Source organism: Uloborus diversus, chromosome 2 (genome assembly GCF_026930045.1).
Source record: "Uloborus diversus isolate 005 chromosome 2, Udiv.v.3.1, whole genome shotgun sequence".
Taxonomy (NCBI): Eukaryota; Metazoa; Arthropoda; class Arachnida; order Araneae; family Uloboridae; genus Uloborus; species Uloborus diversus.
Window position 1 is genome coordinate 151,090,400 of NC_072732.1, and position 20,686 is coordinate 151,111,085.

The window sequence follows — 20,686 nt, forward strand, 5'->3', positions numbered from 1 at the left end:
AAAACTAAAAAAACACGCTTTCGTAGAAAAATGAACTAAAAAGTGAAAAATAATCTTTGGATGATAGTAGTTGACCAATCACTTAATTTTAATGTAATACGAAAAAGCGTGGGGTGCTGTCTATTTACATTTTTGCTTGGACAACAAATGGAAGAAATTCAAGACAACCAGGGACGGATCCAGACAGAATTCTCGGAGGGGGCCATTTGAAAAAATACGATGCTTTGGAAAAAATTTGAATTTTACAAATATCAATGTAGGCCACCTTTAACTAGAGCGTTTTTTAAGGAATTTTCACTAGGTGACGCAAGTTTAACAAAAATGCTGTATAACATTTCCAATAATTTTTCTCTTTTCTTAACAAACCTGTGCATATATTGTGGCCTCAAAGTGGTATTCCTGTAATCACTATTGTATTCTGAGGCGAGTGGATAGGACTTCTGATTTAAGAGGAGACCGATATGAACCAACCCTAAGTATAATATTAACTCGGAAGTAGAGGGGGTCCGGGGTTTCTCCCCCGGAAAATTTTCGAATTTAAAGTCTTAAAAAAGTATTTTAGACAATCTTTGGTAATGTTAGGGGAGAGGAGGTCCGGTGGCGCTCACCTGTCTATTTTTTGAAATAGTAGCTCTAAGAATGCAGTTTCAGACGATGTTAAAGGGAGGAGAGATTTGAGGGCCCATCTAAGGAAGTTTTTCTGATTTGTAATCTTAGAAATGCATTTCAACTGTCTTTCGTAGCATTAAGGGCTCGTGTGCAACCCCCTCCCCCCCCCCCCCTTTTTTTTTTGAAATTGGAACCTTAAAAACACAAATATTGTCTCCAATAATGTTAAGAAGGAAGTTCGGGGTTTCTCTGGTGAATTTTTTTTTCTTTTCTTTCTTTCTTTTTTTTTTCGCCATTGTAGATCCAAACCCACAGTTTAATACGATCTTTTCGTGTTGATACGTGGAGGAGAAATTCGAGGGCTCACACCAAGAAATTTTTCGAATTTGCAGTCTTAAAGATTGATTCTAATTATCTTTGGTAATGGTAGGGGAGAAGAGCGTTGGAGCGCTTTCCCCGATTCTTGGTGATGTTAAGGGGAGGAGAGATTAAAAGGCTCCTCTCAGGAAATTTTACTAATTTATAGGCTTAAAAACGCATTCTAGACTATCTTCGGTAAGTTAGGGGTTGAAGAGATTCTGAGGTTCACTCCAAAATTTTTTTCAAAATTGAACTCTTTAAATTGCAAATGCAGGCAATCTATGTTTCATAAGTAACTGTTTGAGGACGAGCAATTTTTCGAAATTGAACCTCCATAAACCAAACTCCTAAAGACTGTCAATGATGTTAAGGAAGGAGGAGTTCTAACCAGAAACATTTTGAAACTCAAGTTCTTGAAACAAAATTTAGGCAGATCTTGAACGATGTTGGCGAAAATGAGAGATGGGGGACCATCCCCTGAATACTTTTACAAGTTATTTTTTCAAACGTGATTTGTTGACGATCTTTAGTAACATTACCAAGAGGAAGAGGAGTTGTTTGGAGGGTCCCATATTAAAAAGGGAATGAAGAATAATTACATAACACTCCTAAAGCCAGGTTGCGCATTAAGTTAAATCTAATTTTAACTTAATGCGCAATCATTAAATGTATAACTTTTTATCGGACACTTACTATCCCTTTACTACTTATCCCTTTTCCTTCCCCCATGGGGGAAGTAAACATTTCAACCAAGACGAGCCCATTATGCTAAATGAACCCAAATATTTGGTATACACTTAATATTTTCGAAATTTTCGCGGGATGGTCATGCCCTCCCTCTGGCATTGTTTCCATTCTCGTTAGATTTGACATGAATAACAGTAAAGTTTTTTTTCTTTCACTTTAAGCTAGGAAAGAGGGTTTAAAAAAAATATACCTTGAAACTTCTTCAGTGTGGTTTTATGGCTCCCTGGCATTGTTTTTATATTCTTGTTAGACTTCGAGGAATAATAAGGATTTTTTTACATTTAGCTCTAAAAAAGTTTTTGAGTATTTTTGAAACTTTTTCATGGTGGCTATTGCCCCCTTAAAAAAGGGGGATTTCAACTATTGAAATTTTCTCGGAGGGTGCCATGGCCCCCTCCCTGGATCCGCCCATGAAGACAACTGATAAGAAGCCCCCCACGCTTTTTTGTATTACATTAAAATTAAGTGATTGGTCAACTACTATCATCCAAAGATGATTTTTCACTTTTTAGTTCATTTTGTTATGAAAGTGTGTTTTTTTAGTTTTTTAAACTATTATTTTATTTTTCTGTTTTTTAGTCTTATGTTGGAGAATTATCAGGTGGCGAAATTATCTATAAAACGAGTGAGAGGTAATATCTAAAAGTTAAGACAAGAGCACTACGATGGGAAGCTACTATGAGTCATCGATGTATGTTTGCAGAAATCATATTTATATTACTTTGAAAATTTGAGATGCATTTGAATAAAAATTGTTTTGTTCAACAATGGTCTGATCAGCAATGAATTTCCAATTGAAGGCTCACCTAAATTTTGGCATGAAATTAGTTAAAAACAATTATATTTCATGTTCTAATTACCTTGGAACATTGGAACAAATTTTCTCTGATGCAGAAAAATCAAAGGTTTTCATAGATATTTTTAAATAATTTTTGCGAGCATTTTTTAATGTATTTTTTTTAATTTTTCCTTTTTCACATTGCTGGATTTATGCCAAAATATTGATTAAAATTGGAGGAAACTAACAATTAAAAGAGTTAATTAATTAATTTGATTATAGAATATTGCATTGTCATCAGGTCTGAGGTCGAGTGCCAAATTTCAAAAGAATCGGATCGCAGGCAATGGGCGAAATTTGAGCTGCAAGATTCCATTACAAGATACATACATACATACATACAGGTGAAGCTAATAAAAGCGTGTTAAAAAGTGAGCAAATTTAGTTTACGTAAATCGCAAATCAATGTTCAAGAAAAACAATCTTGCTTGTTACCCATAATGGTTGATAAAACTCGGCCCATTTCCAGACATGAGCAAGTGTTTTCCGTTTTTTGAATGATTAATTAGAAATTCATCAAGCATTTGCAGGCCTTTTCAGAACCGAAAAAAAACTGATGAAGAATCATGGTTAATTTTAACGAAAGACGTAGTTTCCTCACATAGACTAAATAACTCGTTCTTGCGTGCTCTGTGTAACGATGGTTATGAGAGGCCCGTGCAGTGGTGTGGCTGCATGATTTTCACAGAAAAATGCTTTGGTATTTTACATTCATTGTTACACTCATGTTTTAAGTGTGTCTATTTAATGAGGGTTCATCACTTTCTTCTGCTAGAAACACATTTCAGCTGCTCAATGCATAGCATGCTGACATAGATACTCTTTAAAAATATACATAATATTTTTGAAAAAAAAAAATCTCACATCAACAAATATCTTTTCTGGGTTCTCTTTGACTACGCAATCTCCCCCCCCCCCCCATCATGATTACTAGCTGTTAGCCAATATGTGTTTTGTTCTATACTGAGTTAATTCATGTTTAAGAAACTCAACCCCCAAATGAAATGCTGAAATGCTGCCCCTGCCAATCTACAATGTAAGATGAACAGTTTTATCTATAAATAATTGAAATGCCCACAGGTAAACAAATATATGGGCTTTATTTTCTATGCAAAATATTTAATACTTTCTTTTCTTTACACAGTAGGACTTCTTCTACCTAACAAAATGATGAAATATTACAAAAAAAAAAAAAAGAAAGAAAGAAAGGAAGAAAATTACACTTTAACTGCGAACATTTTAAGTAAAGAGGTCAGAAATGTTTGTTCATCTCAGCCGAGACTTTCAATGCGGGGGCTTTGGGTTACGCAAACATAACTCAAACTGAAAGTGGGTGTGATCCTAGGCCCCCAAATTTAATGTATGTACAGGGCTCATAGCAAGTGGAAAAAAATATATAGGAGTTTGAAAGGAAAAATATAGGAATTTGGTAGCAAAATATATAGGAGCTTAAAAGGAAAAATATATAGGATTTTGGTAGAAAATATATAGGAATTTCGAAAAAGTATAGAATCTAATATGTTTAAAGACCGTACCAAAAAAAAACAAAAAAAACTGAGCGCCATTATCAATACAATTCTATAATGCATGAAGAGATAGTAATGTGAAGAGTAACAGATGTGAGAGCAAATGAATTTCTGTACTCATAGCCACTTATATAAATCATGTTTGCTTCAAACAATTTAGATTCAATTAACTAAAATTGTGTGTGCATTTTTTCTTTTATTTCTAAAGGTAGAATTCTACATAACATTTAAGAGAACTTTAAATTAAGTTTTTAGTCAAAAGACATATCATTAGAAGTATACTACTCACTCAAAATATTCATTCGCTGATTATTTAAAGAATTTTATCGCAAAACAGTATGAAAAAGAAATTACAAAATTTAGATTATAACTTATGTGCTTCGAAAAATACATCTCTTATTGATTGCTAGAACTAGGTAAGAATTAACTTGGACATTATTTTTTTAATGTCATAAATCTACCCTTAGTCCTGGGTATCGGTACCTCATTGCTTCAATGCTAACACTAACGATGAGAAAGCCGAGAGCACAAAGTCCCATCCACTCCATGTCTCTCTTCGTCTCACTGGTTTTGTTGGACTTTTCCCAAGAAAATCATTACAAAAAGTGTGCAACACTCTGCTTCCTCCCCATTTCACTACTTACAGAAAAAAAAAACTAATTTTACTAAATGAAGCCGAAGAAAAAAAGACTGCGCTAATGCATCACGTTTGCAGGAAATGGTCAGTCTCATACGCTTGATTCATTATAGTGGCATGTTTGATTCAAATATTCAGCAATTTTTTAACGTTAAAACTAGATTTTGCTTTGTTTTTGAGGATTTAATCCATTAAAGTAGCTGATTCAATTACCCGGCACTCATTGTAATGGCATTATCGACCGATTCCTGAAATTTTTGAAAAAATCTACACACAAAAAAAGAACAAATTTGAAAAAAGCAGACAAAATCCTATAAAATGGCTTTTTTCATTGAGATAGTTACATTTTTTAGCAAGCTACAAGGTTTGAAACATTGGAAGTACTCAAAGTTGAGTTGATACCAAAATCTGTACACAGCATTTTCAAAAACAATCGTTTGAGCTACCACCATTCATTTGAACTACATGTAAGATTATATGAGACAAAATTAAAAGCTTTTAAAATCTTTTCAGCCGTACACTTAAAGTTAACATGACTTACTATTACAATTAAAGTTAAATCATTAAAAGGAAAAAATAATTGAAAACAAGTTAAAAGTTGCAATTAAAATCATCTATATTTTGTATATTTCATAAAAATAAAATTATTTAAACAGAAATTTAATACATATACTAACATCGACAAAGCAGAGGAGAAAGCAGAAAAAATGGATCAAAGGTTTTTGCATTTTTGGGTAGCATTTAACATCTGACGAAAAAAATATAGGAGTTAGTGAGAAAATATAGGAAATATAGGAGAATATCTGACAAATTGTGAAAATATAGGAAATATAGGAGATATAGGAGGACTATGAGCCCTGTATGTATTATACTCGAAATGTTGAATGTAACTAGATAGGAAACCAAACTTAACAAATAAAATGTTCATTTTAGCCATGCTTTTGTATTAAACATTATCACATTAAGAGAGTCCAACTGTATGTACATGGTACTAAAAATATTGAGCAACAATAAGTTAAAAACATCAGTAATGGCCAGTGCTTCAGTAGTGGCCACTTCAAAATTTATATTTGAAAAAATAGGATTCCAGATCTCTAATAGATTCAAAAGTGCATCAAATTTGCAGGAGGTATCACCTTCTGCACGTTTGAATCTATCGGGAAACCTGGAATCCTATTTTTTCTATTATAAACCTTGAAGTGACCACTACTGAAGCACTACTAAGCACTGGCCACTACTGGTGTGTTTACTTACATATTTTCACTTTAAAACAATAAATATTAATACTTACTGATACATTTATTTCCTCCCAAACGAATGTCTCAAGATTCAATCGATGAACCGATTGGGAACATTTTTCTGTCTGCTCTTCAAATCCACCAAATAAATACATGTAATGCCCAATAACACAAGCTGCATGTCCATCAGTTGCAAATGGAATAGCACCTTTTACAGCTGGGATGGACCACGTTAAATTATCTGCAAAATAATTCAAAAAACTAATTGAATAAAATAATGATAAGAGTTATCAAAATTTTACATGAAAAGAAAAAAGCACAGACATTTTTTTTTGTCCATATTGATTTCCAGACTTGAAGATAAGTGACTTAATATGTGACTAAATGATTGCTGTTTTAACATTGTTTTTAATTTTCAGTTTAACTATTTCAGTTAATAATTTTTGATTACTTAATATTAATCAAGTTTATGATTTATACTAGTCTCATTGATCATGAAGTAATTAATGGTTTTGAATTTAGAGAACAATATTGTGAAGCACAAGCATTTTGAGGTTATAAAGAACCCATTTTCAAAGAAGAAAAAAGTCGTTTTTGTTAACAATTTGTTTTGGAACGATAAGATATAATGATTTGCACCCAAACCTGTTTTATGCAGGCTTTTTTTTTTTTTCTCTTTTTTTTTTTTTTTTGTGCAGTACATTAAAATTTCAATCAGATTGGGATTCAGTTGACAAAATTATTTTTAAAACGAGTGCGAAGTAGTATCTTCAAGTGACGACATAAGCACCCGGATGGGAAGTCACTGTGAGCTCCCAAAAATTTCCTTATTTGGGAAATTTTGTCTGACTACTCAGCAAAAATTATCATCATTTGGTTTATTTTGATTTCTTTAAATATTACAATTTTGTAAGTTTTTGGGATATTTTCTGTGTGAGACTTTTCTTATGCGGCCCCTATCCACCGTATAAAAAATATATTTTTTTTAACTGTTGCCAAAACAACTTTTTAAAGCTACTCGTTAAGTTTCGAACAATATTTTTTATGCTGTCCCTATCCACTGCATAAAAACAGGTTTGTATGTACTTCTTAATTTAGTACATAAGTGTAGATAGATTTTATCTTGATATTCAATTGTATTAAAATTTATATTTGCAAGGTGTGTACATTTTTTGCGGTAGGAACATCAAAAAATGTCAAGGGTTTTCCAGGTCAAGTTGTAACAAAAATCAAAGATGTAGTATGAATGAAAAAAATGGAGTGAAATAACAATGCAGAAAGATGCATTTAAAACTAAAACTTTAGTTTACAATATTCTAACTGCAATGAATTCACTGCACATTCAACACTATAAAAAAACTCAGATGGCAAATTTATGCGTTAAGACAAAACATAAAAAAGATATCTGAAACCTAAGTAATATATATTTTTGGAGTAAAATACATTTTTGAGAGGGAAGTATGATTGTTTTATTTACCTCCAGCAACCAAATTTTAAAGATATATAAAATATTAAATTTAAATTAACACTTTTAACTAAACATATTCAACTGAAAATATGTTAATGTTATATCCCAGTAAAGCCTATCCATTTTTACCGCTTTGGCACTTAGTGGCAAAATGGATATATTCAGAGCAGCCATTTTGGAAGCCGAAAAAAAGTCCAGAAATTAACTGATTTTAACAGATAGTATTTTTGAGATGTGGGGAAGAATTTATGCAGGGCTGCCAAGCAGGGCCGTCCCAAGGGGAGCGTATGGGGCAATTGCCGCGGGAACCACAAAATAGGGGGCCCCTCATTTCATGCAACAAAGTATTTTTCTGCATATAATCCACGGATTATCTGTTAAAAAAGTGCAAAGAAAATGAGAGTCGGATTATCTGTGATTTTTTTTCCTCAACACCAACGCATTGAACCTCCATATTTATGATAGGATTCACCAATAGAGACTGTACGCTGTCTGAATGTTGTTTATTTTACATAGCTTGAATGTTCTTTTGCTGCCTATATGTTGCTTCTTTTGCATTGCCTGAATGTTCCTCTTAGGGGCCATTCATTAATTACGTAAGGATGATTTTGGCAATTTTTGATCCCCTCTCCCCATGTAAGGGTACGTAAGATCTTTCAAACCCCTCCCCTCTATTCGTACATACAGGGTTCATACTGTATTTGGATGAAAAAATTCCATGACTTTTCCAAGACTTTTTCATGATTTCATAAAAATTTTCATGACCTTGTTACATGAAGAGAATAGTACTATACAATATCAAACTTACCAAATTTTGGAAATGAGCATTAGCGAAAATTTTATGTGAATGCCTCTACCTTGTCAAAGCACTTACTTGAAATTAAAAAAAATATCAGTGTACAACTAAAAACTTAAACTATACTTATTTGTCTTCATCATATAAATTTAAGTAAAGTAAAAATGTAGTGAATGGAACATAACGATGCTTAAATGTCTTATTTAATTTTATAAACAGGCAGAATGATAATAAATGGGACAAAGGTTGAATGAGTCATTACTAAGTTTCAATAAACTTGCTTCAAAAGTTGCCTTTTACTGTCAACAGTGCATAATAATCCACAGAACTTGACAGTATCTTGGTTCTTTAAAGTAATGCCACCTTCTTTAGTAAATTCATGTTTTTAAACCACATATTCAAAAAAAAAAAAAGCACTTAGTATTGAATAAATTTTCTGATTCAAATGTACTTCTTCAGTTATTTGCACATTTTCAAATGCATTTTAATGAATAGGTTCAGAAATTCCAGAACATAGTGCTTGATTCCTGACATTGAGTTTTGAGGGCCCTATATTGGGCAAACTACTGTTTTAGAGTAATTCCCCTATTTATATTTGCTATCACCTGACTAAAGATCTTTGTTTCCTAAAACCTTCAACAAATTAAGATTAACTCTGATAAATTTAACTATAGCGTTTTCAAGAGTGATTTAAACGAACTGGGATGCAGTCGAATTGGGTTTTGTGATTAGGCATGGCAAAATCAAGAACGTGCAAGTTCGCTACTACACAGAATATAAAATATAAGATGTGTTGAAAACAATGGTAAATTTGAACCGAGTGATAACCAAGTAGTAAAATCATGTTGCAAAAAAAAAGACGAGGGGCTGCTACAAAAGTGGTTGCAATGAGATTTCAAAATTCAGATTTAAATGTGTAAAAGTGTGATAACATACTTACTAGTAAAAATAAAAACAATTAAAATGAGTTTAAAAACTGCAAACAGCCGTTTCAGGGTTATGAGTGCAAACCCCTTTATCAGTTTAAAAAGAAATGGACACCTAAGTCCAACAATGAACAAGTGAACGAGAAATATAAGACAAAATGATTCAAGTCTTGTTCTATAAGACAGATTGTTTTTGGATATTCAGATTTCGAGTTTTAATAGCTTTTATAAGCAATACTGTAAAATCACTTAAGATTTCTAATTCTCTTTTAAGTACTGTTACTTTCTTTTTGCCCAGGACATTTTTCCATGACTTTAAAATACATTTCCATGACTTTGAACAAAAATATCCATTTTCCATGACTTTTCCAGGTCTGAAATTTGCTTATTTTTTTTTCCATGACTTTCCAGGATTTCCATGACCCGTACGAACCCTGTACATAAGATGCCATTTTGTTTTTTAAATCAATAAAAATAGCGTATCTTACATCACTTGCATTGAAATTAAACTCGCTATTAGTAAATTAAACCTTTTTGTGTAAAGAAATATTTACTAAAAAGTTGGAATCTAGACTGAATGTTTTTTCGACATTTTTTTATAATATGATACAATACTAATCAAAAGTTAACCATGCAATACATAGTGCGATCCTTTTATTATATTTTACACTATTTTTCTTTGTAAAGCAAATAAAAAACAGCTCATCCTATACATTTTTTACCTTCCAGACGCAAATGAAATAAAATCCCTGTTAAACCACTTGACCGCGCTATTTTCAATGTAAAATATCGACTTGGAAAATATTACGTAAGAATGGGTTTGAGTAAGGGTATGTAGATTATTAGATTATTTCCAGCCCCCCCTCCCCTTGGGACCCTTACGTATTTAATGAATGGCCCCTTACGCGATTCAGGCCATGTAAAATAAACAGCAATACAGTGAAAGAGGAATCTTTCATTTGCACAAGATTAGACCGTTTGTTCCTTTGTCTTGACTCTAAGTTTTTCTAGTAATTAATGTACTATAATCATGATTTTAAAAAGATCATTTTTTTTTAAAGATTGTAATTACTTTTTTACCTTTTTAGTTTAGTTGCTAAATTAGTATGTTAAATCCTAGTTTTCTTTTTTTTACATCGTATTATCCGCGGATTATACAAAGCTTTTTTTCTTCAGGCCAATTTAAGGATCTGCGGATTATAGGCCGCCCTCGGATAATACGCAGGAAAATATGTAGATGCACAGTCATAGACACACAAAATAGAGGATCATTGCAACGATTCTCAACTCTTTATTAGTGCACAAAAATATTCCTATCTCCCAGTCGCCAAAACATTCTTTTCTTTTGTATCATTGAAGTAGATGCAAATTCTGAGAAAATAACTGTTTAGAATCAAACAAAAGGCACTTCCCCTTTGCTTGGTTCCAACCAAATTTTTTGGAATTCTTTCCCTGCGTGCAGTGATGTAACCAGAAAAAATTTTTAGGGAAGCACATTGAAAAAAAAATTGGTCAGATAGAAAAAGGGGTCCCCAGTCAAAATTTTAAAACTTTTAGTTTTTAAAATCCAATTTTATATTTTCTTTGCAGATGCTACAGCAGAAAAAGGTATAGGGGTCTCAGTAGAAATTTCTAGAAGTTGAAGCCTTAAAAACGCGATCGTGGGCAGGGACTTGCATGGGGGGGGGGGCACACCTATTGGTTCAAGCTTGAAGGGAGTCCAATATTTTTAAAATCAGGCATGAAATATAGGGGCACACAATGGAGGTGAGCCCGAAAAAGTCATTTGTGATGGGCCCCAAAATTATAGGCCATGTTTATTGCCGTTAAGGTAAAGGATGAAGCTCAGGGACTGTCTCTGATTGATTTTTTTAAAAAAAATAAACTTAAATCAATTGCCCCTCTAAGTGCAAATTTTCGAAATTGAAGTTTCAAAAATGCAATTTTACACAAACTTTGAAGATATAAAGGAAGGAGAATCTGAAGCCTTTCCCTGGAAAATTTTACAAAATTATTGTCCAAAAAACTTAAGCAGTGTTTTATATTCAGGGGCTGTTCCACTCAAATGCTTTGTAAGTGTTTAAAAAACCCATTGCTTGTGATATTAAAGAAAGGCGGTATGGGGACATTTGCCTGAATCATTTCTGAAACGAAATTCGTAAAAATACAATTGTTAGGCCCTATTTTGTAGCATTAATGGCAGACATTTCTAGAAATTAAAGCTCTAAAAACACAATTCTAAGTGATTTTCGATGTTGATGAGTATTTGGTTGATTTTCCCCTGAAACTTACAAAAATTTGATGCAAAAAATTGATATCTTTGCTTTTAACATATAAGAAAGCTGGTATTAAGAAGGTACAAGTAAAACTAAAAACTTCTTTAAAAGAATCATTGGATGAGTCTAAATCGAAATTTAATTTTGATGTAATTTATTTCAATAAAAAAAAATCTATTTAATCAAAAAATTATTCATACATGTTCTTAGTTTGATCAATATGAGTAACTAATTAAGTTTTAATTGTTTGTTTTTTATCTTGTGGGGTAACATTTTACAAGATAAATATTTGGATTTTTAACATTTTCATTATTCAAAAAGTTTTTGGAGTTTTAATGTACAATAAACATTAAAAAGAGTTCAGTAAGTTACCATCCTACAGCCAGGGCTAAGGCAGAAATACATGAAATACACCGCCAGCTCAGTCAATTCCAGCCGAGGACTGCAGGTATGTTCAGTAAGTTACTGAACATACCTGCCTTGCCTTCAAAAGGAGGTTTTAAGAGGTTTTCCACCTCCAGCTCAGTCATTCCTATGCCGGGCTGATGAGTGCTAATAAGCACGAAACTGCAGTCTTCGGCTGGAATTGACTGAGCTGGCGGTGTATTTCATGTATTAAAAAGAGTGTTTTAATTTGTATTATCCATAGCCCTCTGAATGTTTCGTTCATTAAGATTCAAAAAATGCAATTCATGCGTATAATGCACTGATGTTATAACTAACGTGATTTTTCTGTGTGTAGGGGGAGGGGGTGCCAGGAAACTTTCGCCCCACGTGCTGTCAGCTCTTTGGATGGTCCTGCTGCCAAGAGCCAAGGCCTCTTGTCAGTCTAGACTGTCCCGTCCCTCTGTAAAACTTATGTAGCTTAAACAACACTGCTTTGAACCTGTCACCCCAGTTTTTAACTAGGCTGACACTGCCTCTCCTAGGCCTGCATTTATAATAGCATTTATAGCATCAAAGACTTTTTTTTTTTTCTTTTTCTGTTAGAGGATCAATTTTTATATCCTGATTTTTAATTTATTAATTTCTCAAACAACAAAAGGAATTGTTGTGGCATTGTAGTGTAGGAAAAGAGTTAAAAAATATTTAAACACTAAAATTTTCAAAATAATAAATTTCAAATTTAAGTAATATGCTTTGGAAGAGTTATTAATCGGGGTCAGAACAATAATAAAAAACGTTTCATTTAATGAACTATTTTAAAATTTGTAATCAGTATTTAAAAAGCGAGACAATGATTTTATTTTAAAATGAGTTAAAAGTATATGCTATGCATACATTGTTTTTAAACATAACCACACACAAATTACATATTCTTTCTTACCAGTATCATAACAATGCAGGATATTTGAAGCATTTAGATCATTTCTTCCTCCCCACAAATATACCTTTCTCCCATAAGCAACAACTGAATGGCCGTAACGTTTGAAGGGGACATGTTTCGAAGCTTGATAATATACTGTGTACCACCTATATGATTCTTAAAGAAAATTAAATGGTTTCAATTTCATGTATTAAAACAAAATATAACTTTCATAAAGCAAAATTGAATGATTTAATAGCAGAAAAAGAATTTTTGAACCTGCTTTTAAACTAAGTTGCAACACATTTGCATTCATTCAGACACATGCACATTTTAAAGATGGCTTGTTGTATCCATAATTTTTTGCAAAACTTGATTCTGTTGGTACTTTTGGGGAAGCCATTTCAATTTTTGCTAATTTAGTTGACAACAAAGAAGTAAATAAATACAAAAAGTAGAGTGATTGCTTAGTCTCGTAGGAAGTAACATACAGAATAATTATAAACATTGCTACACATGTATTTTCAATTCTGGGAAGCAATGTTAGTGTTGAAAAACTATTCATAAATCCAAGCCTTGAGGATAAAGAAATAGAATCGCCATTGAACCTGTAAGGGTAATCTCATTCCATGTCAAAACAACAAGACATTCAACAGGAACATATCGGATTTCCATGAAACTTCCAGAAATCTTGATTGTGGACAGCCCAAATTTATATATAGATATTTTTAAAAATCTATCATTCATAATTGATGAATAATTAATTTTGGAAATTTGTTATGAAGTCCCCTTTTTTTTAATTTGTTGGTAGTGTTCTAAAATGTTACTAGCCACCTTTGGTGGTTGCTTAAACTGGGAAACAATTAAAATCAAGCTGTCCCTGCACTAAAGACAGATAAAAAGATATATATATATAATAATGATAAAAGTGAAAAATATTGAAAAGACCACACCAAGAGCCCATAGATGCGCAACGCAGCAAAACTAAAAAGCCAAGTAAATATAAAATTAAGCAAACAGAATTTCAAATATTAAACAAATTATAAATAATAAATGATGATAAAAAGGAAAAATGCAAACAGCTATTAAGTAGGAATAGATAATCCAGAGCTCATCAGCTGTGGAGGATTCATTAATTATGTTCAAAAGGCCAAAATTTTTTAACTATGAACTAGAAGAGAATGTTTAAGCTCCAGTACATGCAATATAGAGTAACAATGGGCAAAAGCACCACTTGCTAAGCTAAAAGCAATAAACTACAGCTCAAACCTTAAACTAAAAGCAGGGGGTTTCACCTCGACTAATTAGGAAAACAAGTTCCGATAATTAGCCTTCCACGGATATGTTTTTATGTTTTTAATGTTACGTTCACAACTGGAATGTATTTTTATTAGGTTGAACAATGGATTGGGCTGAGTTTACGTGGATTTCAAGGTAAGACAATTTTGTTATAGGCAGGTACTGTCCGGTGGAAGGCTAATTATCGGAACTTGTTTTCCTAATTAGTCGAGGCGAAACCCCCTGCTTTTAGTTTTAGGTTTGAGCTCTAGTTTATTGCTTTTAGCTTAGCAAGTGGTGCTTTTGCCCATTGTTACTCTATATTGCATGTACTGGAGCTTAAACATTCTCTTCTAGTTCGTAGTTTAAAAATTTTGGTCTTTTGACCATAATTAATGAATCCTCCACAGCTGATGAGCTCTGGATTCATACTTTATCGATTCCTACTTAATAGCTGTTTGCATTTTTCCTTTTTATCATCATTTATTATTTATAATTTGTTTAATATTTGAAATTCTGTTTGCTTAATTTTATATATATATATATATATATATATATATCATAAGTAGCACCATTTCTAACAATGGGGTCATTTCTGAAATTTTAAAGTATTTTTTTTCTGAAAGAGCAAACTTAAAAACATATGATCTGACCATTTTATAAATGATTTGACAAAGTTAAATATTTTTAAAAAATTATTTTAATCGGTGGGCAGATTCAATTTCTTTTTTGTGCTTCTGCACATGACATCACAACATGATGAAATGCCATTCACTGATGCCATTAGTGCAGAGCGCAATATTTAATTTGCTTCTTTACTCATGGGGCATTCCACGGTATTTTTGACTTTATGTAGAGTCCATAACGTGACCTTTTTTTGCCATAACTTTTTAATTTACCGTTTGATTATTTGATTTGCAAATTATTTTAATTTGAGCTGGTGTGTTGGAAGGAAAAGATCAAAATAAAATAATATGCTAATCAAACAGTAAATTAAAAAGTTATGGCAAAAAAAGGTCAGGTTACGGACTATACATAAGTGTCAAAAATACCTTGGAATGCCCCTAATATGTAGTGGCAACAATATGGTTGATATCAAGCGTAGAGAGCAATATTTAACTTGCTACTGAATTATCATAACCTGGAAACGTTGTAGACAACAAACATAAACATTCAGCGGCCCAGTGGAGTACGCGCAAAGATCACGCCTTGTTTGAAAAATCAGACAATTAAAAAAATTACTTAAAAGTTAAACGTTTTGAAAAGAATTTCCTCGCTCCATGTTTTTTTTGCTCATTTTATCATTTTCAGAGACTATAAGTTAGTACTTTTGACTGATGGAAACAATCCCATTAGTACCCTATTTTTTTCATCAGAGTAAACACTAGTATACATCAGTCTTTAATTTTTTCTTAAAAGTATCTAAAATCTTTGAAGCATTATTAGCAGAAAAAAGAAGAGTAAAAGTGTAGAATATAAAAATTTAAATTAAGAGAGCTCAAAGAACAAATAAAAATTAAACAACACATTCTTTTCAGCATTACCTGTATCTAAAGCTTGCACATCTATCCTTCCAGATACCTCATCATAACTGGAATAACCTCCAAAAGAATATATCTTCGACCCCACTGCAACAGCAGCATGATTCACACGCTGTGGACCACCTTCTAAATGAACTGTCCAGTGCATTTATGCTAAAAAAATGGCAAAATCTATCAAAAAAAAAAATCTATTTGTAGAACATGCTTAATAAATACATGGTATGAAAAAAAAAAAAAAAACATAATTCACTAATAACAGACATAATTGAAATGTGATAAAGATACTAGTGTAGCCAAAAGTGAGGACAAGTTCCAATATTTTTATGTTGTGGACAGAAATATATTTTTCTTCTCTGCAAAAGAAACTTTCAAACAACTACATACCTTTAGGGAGAAAAAAAATTCAAGTAGTTTTCAAGGCAAAAAAAAAATGTTTTTCAAGGCAATATCATAAATTTGTACTAAAAACATTGTATGCAGATTTCATTTAATGCAAACATATAAATAATATATGTAATAACTAGAGGTCCCGACAGATGTTGTACTGTTCAAACTTTGTAAATTGAAAAGTTAAAAAAATTCAATAAACAATCATGTGTTTGAACTGTTTTGTTGAAAAAAATAAGTAAAAAGAAAATGTTTTAAGCTGCTTGGTATCAGAATGCTTATATTTATTACAACTTGATTTATCTAATGCCTACTGAGCAGTTGTTTTATTAACTATTTTTTCTCCCGTACTTGATGGTTTGTTCATTCAGACATACTCAAAGGATAAAAAGTGTCCTCAGATATTAAGTGTAAAAAACTAACTAACCCATCTAGAACAAACAGGAAATCACGCTGCAACATCCCCCGTATGAAAAAGAATAAAACAATCGAAAGAATATTGTTTAAAAAAATGATAAATGTAAAAACTGTTCTCTGAATAAGCGAAAATCACTCAACCTCCCCTCCCTATGTCAAATAAACACATTCTTATACAAAGTCTCTTAAACATGACTAAACACTTTTTAAAATGAAAAACAATTCTTTACAATTTGAAATATTTCGCCAAATAAACAAAAAATTCAATAAATTACATTAACAGTAGCTTTAAAATATAAACAAATGATCACACAACTCCATTGTTTATAGCCAAATTCGCCAAGCCAACTTTGTTAGTGTAATCCAGCAGATCAGTGAGCGAACTCCGACCGATTAGCGGTCCAATCTTTTGAACAAAAACTTATAAAATTTCATACATTGCTTAATTTGTTCTTTCCACTAAAGATAAAGATCTTCCACAGCACTGACCTGTTGTGTAAAAACTACCCTGTTGTAATTTATCTGGACAAAAATAAAATTTGTTTCGTCTTTAAATTCCATCATCTTTTCCATTAATAATGTACTAATTAGTTAGTCAATTCTAAAAGTATTCCTGACATTGGTGCCAAAACTCCGATGGATTTCGGCCGAGAAACAAATGTTGCTAGGTACGGTACTTTCTGATCAATTGATTAGAAAAACCTAAAGCACCGATCCGGTCACATAGTTCAACTACGACGACAGAACGCATGTTTCGGGTGAACCTTCCAGTATTTTACTTTAAAATATATCACGGGACCTAAAATCGTTGCTTTCAAGAGAGAGAGAGAGAGAAATGAAGGCCTCTCTCTCTCTCTATGTTTTATCTATTATCAATTGACATATCACAGTAGCAAATTTCATTACCAAAAGCAGAGCTGGCTTTTTTATTGTCCTTTGACAACGGGTTAAATATTTATTTCAGTTCTCGCTCAACAATAGGTTAAAATAAATATTAATCATCTGGGAGATATAGCCATCCAATGTTATAATTAATTAATTAATTAACAAAAACGTTTCCGATTTGATCCATCGCCCTTCGAAACCATGCTTGCCATAAGTTAATTACACACAAACAATTCGATCAAAATCGGTCCAGCCGTTGAAAAACCTTATGGTGACAAACGTTCACACAGAAGATTTTTATATATTAGGATATAAAAGGTAAAGGAGAACAGAATTGCCTTTTCTACAATAAGAGACTACTTGATAATATATATATATATATATATATGTATATACTGTGTCAAAAGTTTTTCTGCAAATGTCTGAAAAGCTCCGTCATAAAGAGGAGTAGGTTACATTTTAGGTTTATTTTAAATATGTAATTTTCTTGAGAAATGAAAAATTTTGTTCTTAAAACTTAATCTTATCCTCATTGCCTTGGACGCAAATGTGCTAGAAACTTTTCAACTGAATTGTAGTTTCACGAAGATTTATTATTTTTAAATTGTTTTCACGCCAAATTCAAAAAATTATTTCTTAATTTTTGTCGTAGTCGCCATATTTGGTCATTCCCGAGACGGCAGTGCACAAGACTTTTTAAGAGCCTAAGTTTCCGAAAATGGCATTGGATGTTCATTGCAGTGCAAACTATTGATAACAACGCAAAATGTGCTCTTTTTCCCCGGGTAATTCGTAATTATTTTCTGGAAAAATGCGAAATTTTATCTTCAGAACATTTTTTTTTAAATTCTAATTGATTTAGATGCTTATGTGCTAAAAACTGACTATTTTGTCTTAATTGTAGTTTTTTAAGGATTAATTATTGATCTTGTTCTAAAAGTATGAAAATATTTTGCAAATTTCGATTCTTTAAAAGTGAAACAAAAAAAAAAACATCATATTGTATGTTTTTTTACATAAACCATCGAAGGTCGTTCCGATCCTATTTGATTCCCAATTAACTCAAACAGCCTTTATTCTGAAACAATCGTCAAAATAGGAAGACAAATTATTTTATTTAAAACTTGAAAAGGCAACTTGTTTTTGACCGCAGAAAGTCCCCCCTCCCCTGTGAGCCCCGTTTTATCATTCCTTTGCCATAAACAATGTTCCATGTAGTCCCATAAATAATGTATTTCATTAAAAATCCTATATATCATTAAAAATAGAAAGAAAAAAAACTATATTACTATATTTCTATAAAATATAGATATTTCTGCGGTGATGTGGACGCTAATACTCGCAATCGATTAGGAATACGTTCCATTGAAAATCGTTTAAACAACGGGGGCTAGTTTGTATTCGAATAACTGTTGTAATTTTTTAATCTTCAATCGCATCAGATTAAAATATAATCCAAATAGCCAGTCCTTTGATCGTTTTCCCTTCATAGTCATCCTAACATGGAGATGCTGCGTATGGAACATAGTCGCTATGTTTGGTCATATCTTTAGTTCAAATAATGCAAAAAGAATGTTTTTTTTTTTTTGGAAATATATTCTTGGTAAATGCCAAATTGTATATTACTGGAGGAGGTTTGTCGTTAATTATTTTTATGCCAAAAAAAAAAAAAAAATCTTAATTATTGAAAAAAAATCAAATCATATGTTTATCTAATATTTTTTCGATTCCCTTCGTGCTAATTTTCATACAGTTAATTCTTTTCATTAAACTAGTTATCTGAAAAGAGCATGTTGATTTTTACTACCATGGCATTTGCAATGATTTACAAAAAGATTTTAAAGGAATTTGTTGTTGTTTTTATGGGAAATACTTTTTTTTTCACTGTGTACACTACTTTATTTTTGGTTTAATGATTTTTTATATTTCTTGTAAGCATTCCTTTAGCATCACTTTCATAATATTTGTTTTAAGAAATACAAATTGAAATCCCCCCCCCCCCATTCTTGTACTAGAGCGCTGTTTTCAAAACCCGAAAAACTGGTGGCCACCAAATTTTTTGAGTCTAGTGGCCATTGGCCACTTGAAAATTTTCTGAATCTTGAGGTCTAGTTAGTTGTAAAACTGAAAATAATCCTTCAACTACATAGTTCATCACTTAACACGCCACACTGCCCTTTAGAGACCCTACCCTAGCCGTAACCCTTCCCTTTAGCGAGTGAAGTGGGTTTTTTCCCTGCAATTTAAATTGATTCGCCAAATAAACAATGCTACAATAAAAATGATATAAAGAACACTCACAACTGAATAATATGACAAATCAAATTATTCATTTAGATAAGTAACTATCTTCAACTATAAGAACGAAAACAAATGTTGAAAAAATAAGGAAAACAAAACCCAATAGAAAAGTCCTACAATATCAAATTATGTACCTGAATTTGCAAACGTACAGTCGGATCCCACAAAATCAGGCACAGTCGGCATCCCGCGACAACGCAACAGTCGACAAGCAAAACGTACAGTCGGATCCCGCTACAATCCGATCCGCCTTACGCGAAATGGCTATAATGTGAGTTTTTCAGTAGTAATGAATTTTTTAATTCAGACAAAAAATTGCTCGTCTGCAACATGAAATTTTTTGGAAAGGAGCAGCAGAGCGTTAGAATGGGCTTTGTTGACATTAAATATTAGTTTTGTGAATAGACTTTCATCCCTTTAGCATCACTGAAAGTGGAAATTCACGCACTGTACAAGTCTAAACTAAACAATGCTTTGCTTTAGTTTGTACAAATAACTGCTCCGATTCTTAACGTTTGTTTTTCATTTAACATATGAACGTTCATAAAACAGAATGGCTATCAAACGCGCTTTTTCATCTGAAAGTGGAAAAAAAAGAGAAAGTTTCTGACCCTTAAAGAAGGTCAAGTTTTTACACGTGCTTGAACAATTAAAAAGTGCTTCGAAGGTAGCATGACAATTAGGTATGAGTGAATCTTCGATACGTACAAGGGCAGTTCTCAAAAGGTGGGAACAAAAAAGTTAACTTTGAGCAATTTCAAAAATTTTCGAATTTGATATCAATTTTGCTTTTATTCTATAGTATGCATACCTAGAACACAATATATGAACATGAAAAGACAGCAGGTATTTGTAAAAATTGTAAATTAGCAAATTAAATTAGCAGTCTGTAGGTAACACATTTTGGACATTGTTGTCCTGTAGGTAACGGATTTTGGACATCATCATAATGTAAGTTCCACCATTTTTGACAACTGTTAATCTGATTTTTAACTTTTCCAATGAAAATTTTATTTACTACTTTTTGAATTTTGCAATTTAATGATAAAGAGGATATTAATGAAGTACTTGAATGGCTATACATACTGCTCTTTACATATAATTAAGTTTTGGAATGATTTTGAAGAAGTTGAAAGGTAGAAAAAAGCTT

General features: G+C 32.1%; 1 protein-coding gene across 2 annotated transcripts in view; it reads right to left on the bottom strand.

Moving 5' to 3' along the window:
* Positions 1 to 20,686, bottom strand: part of LOC129216082 (kelch domain-containing protein 3-like) — a 48,127-nt gene that overhangs the window by 22,821 nt on the left and 4,620 nt on the right. The window contains exons 2-4 of one of the 2 annotated variants that reach the window (XM_054850229.1): positions 15,550 to 15,717; positions 12,749 to 12,904; positions 6,009 to 6,196 (exon numbers count right to left, since the gene is read on the bottom strand). In XM_054850229.1, the coding sequence (XP_054706204.1) occupies positions 6,009 to 6,196; positions 12,749 to 12,904; positions 15,550 to 15,694 (489 nt within the window). In that variant the 5' untranslated portion in view covers positions 15,695 to 15,717. The remainder of the gene's footprint in view (positions 1 to 6,008; positions 6,197 to 12,748; positions 12,905 to 15,549; positions 15,718 to 20,686) is intronic. The other variant, XM_054850230.1, reaches the window with a different exon arrangement.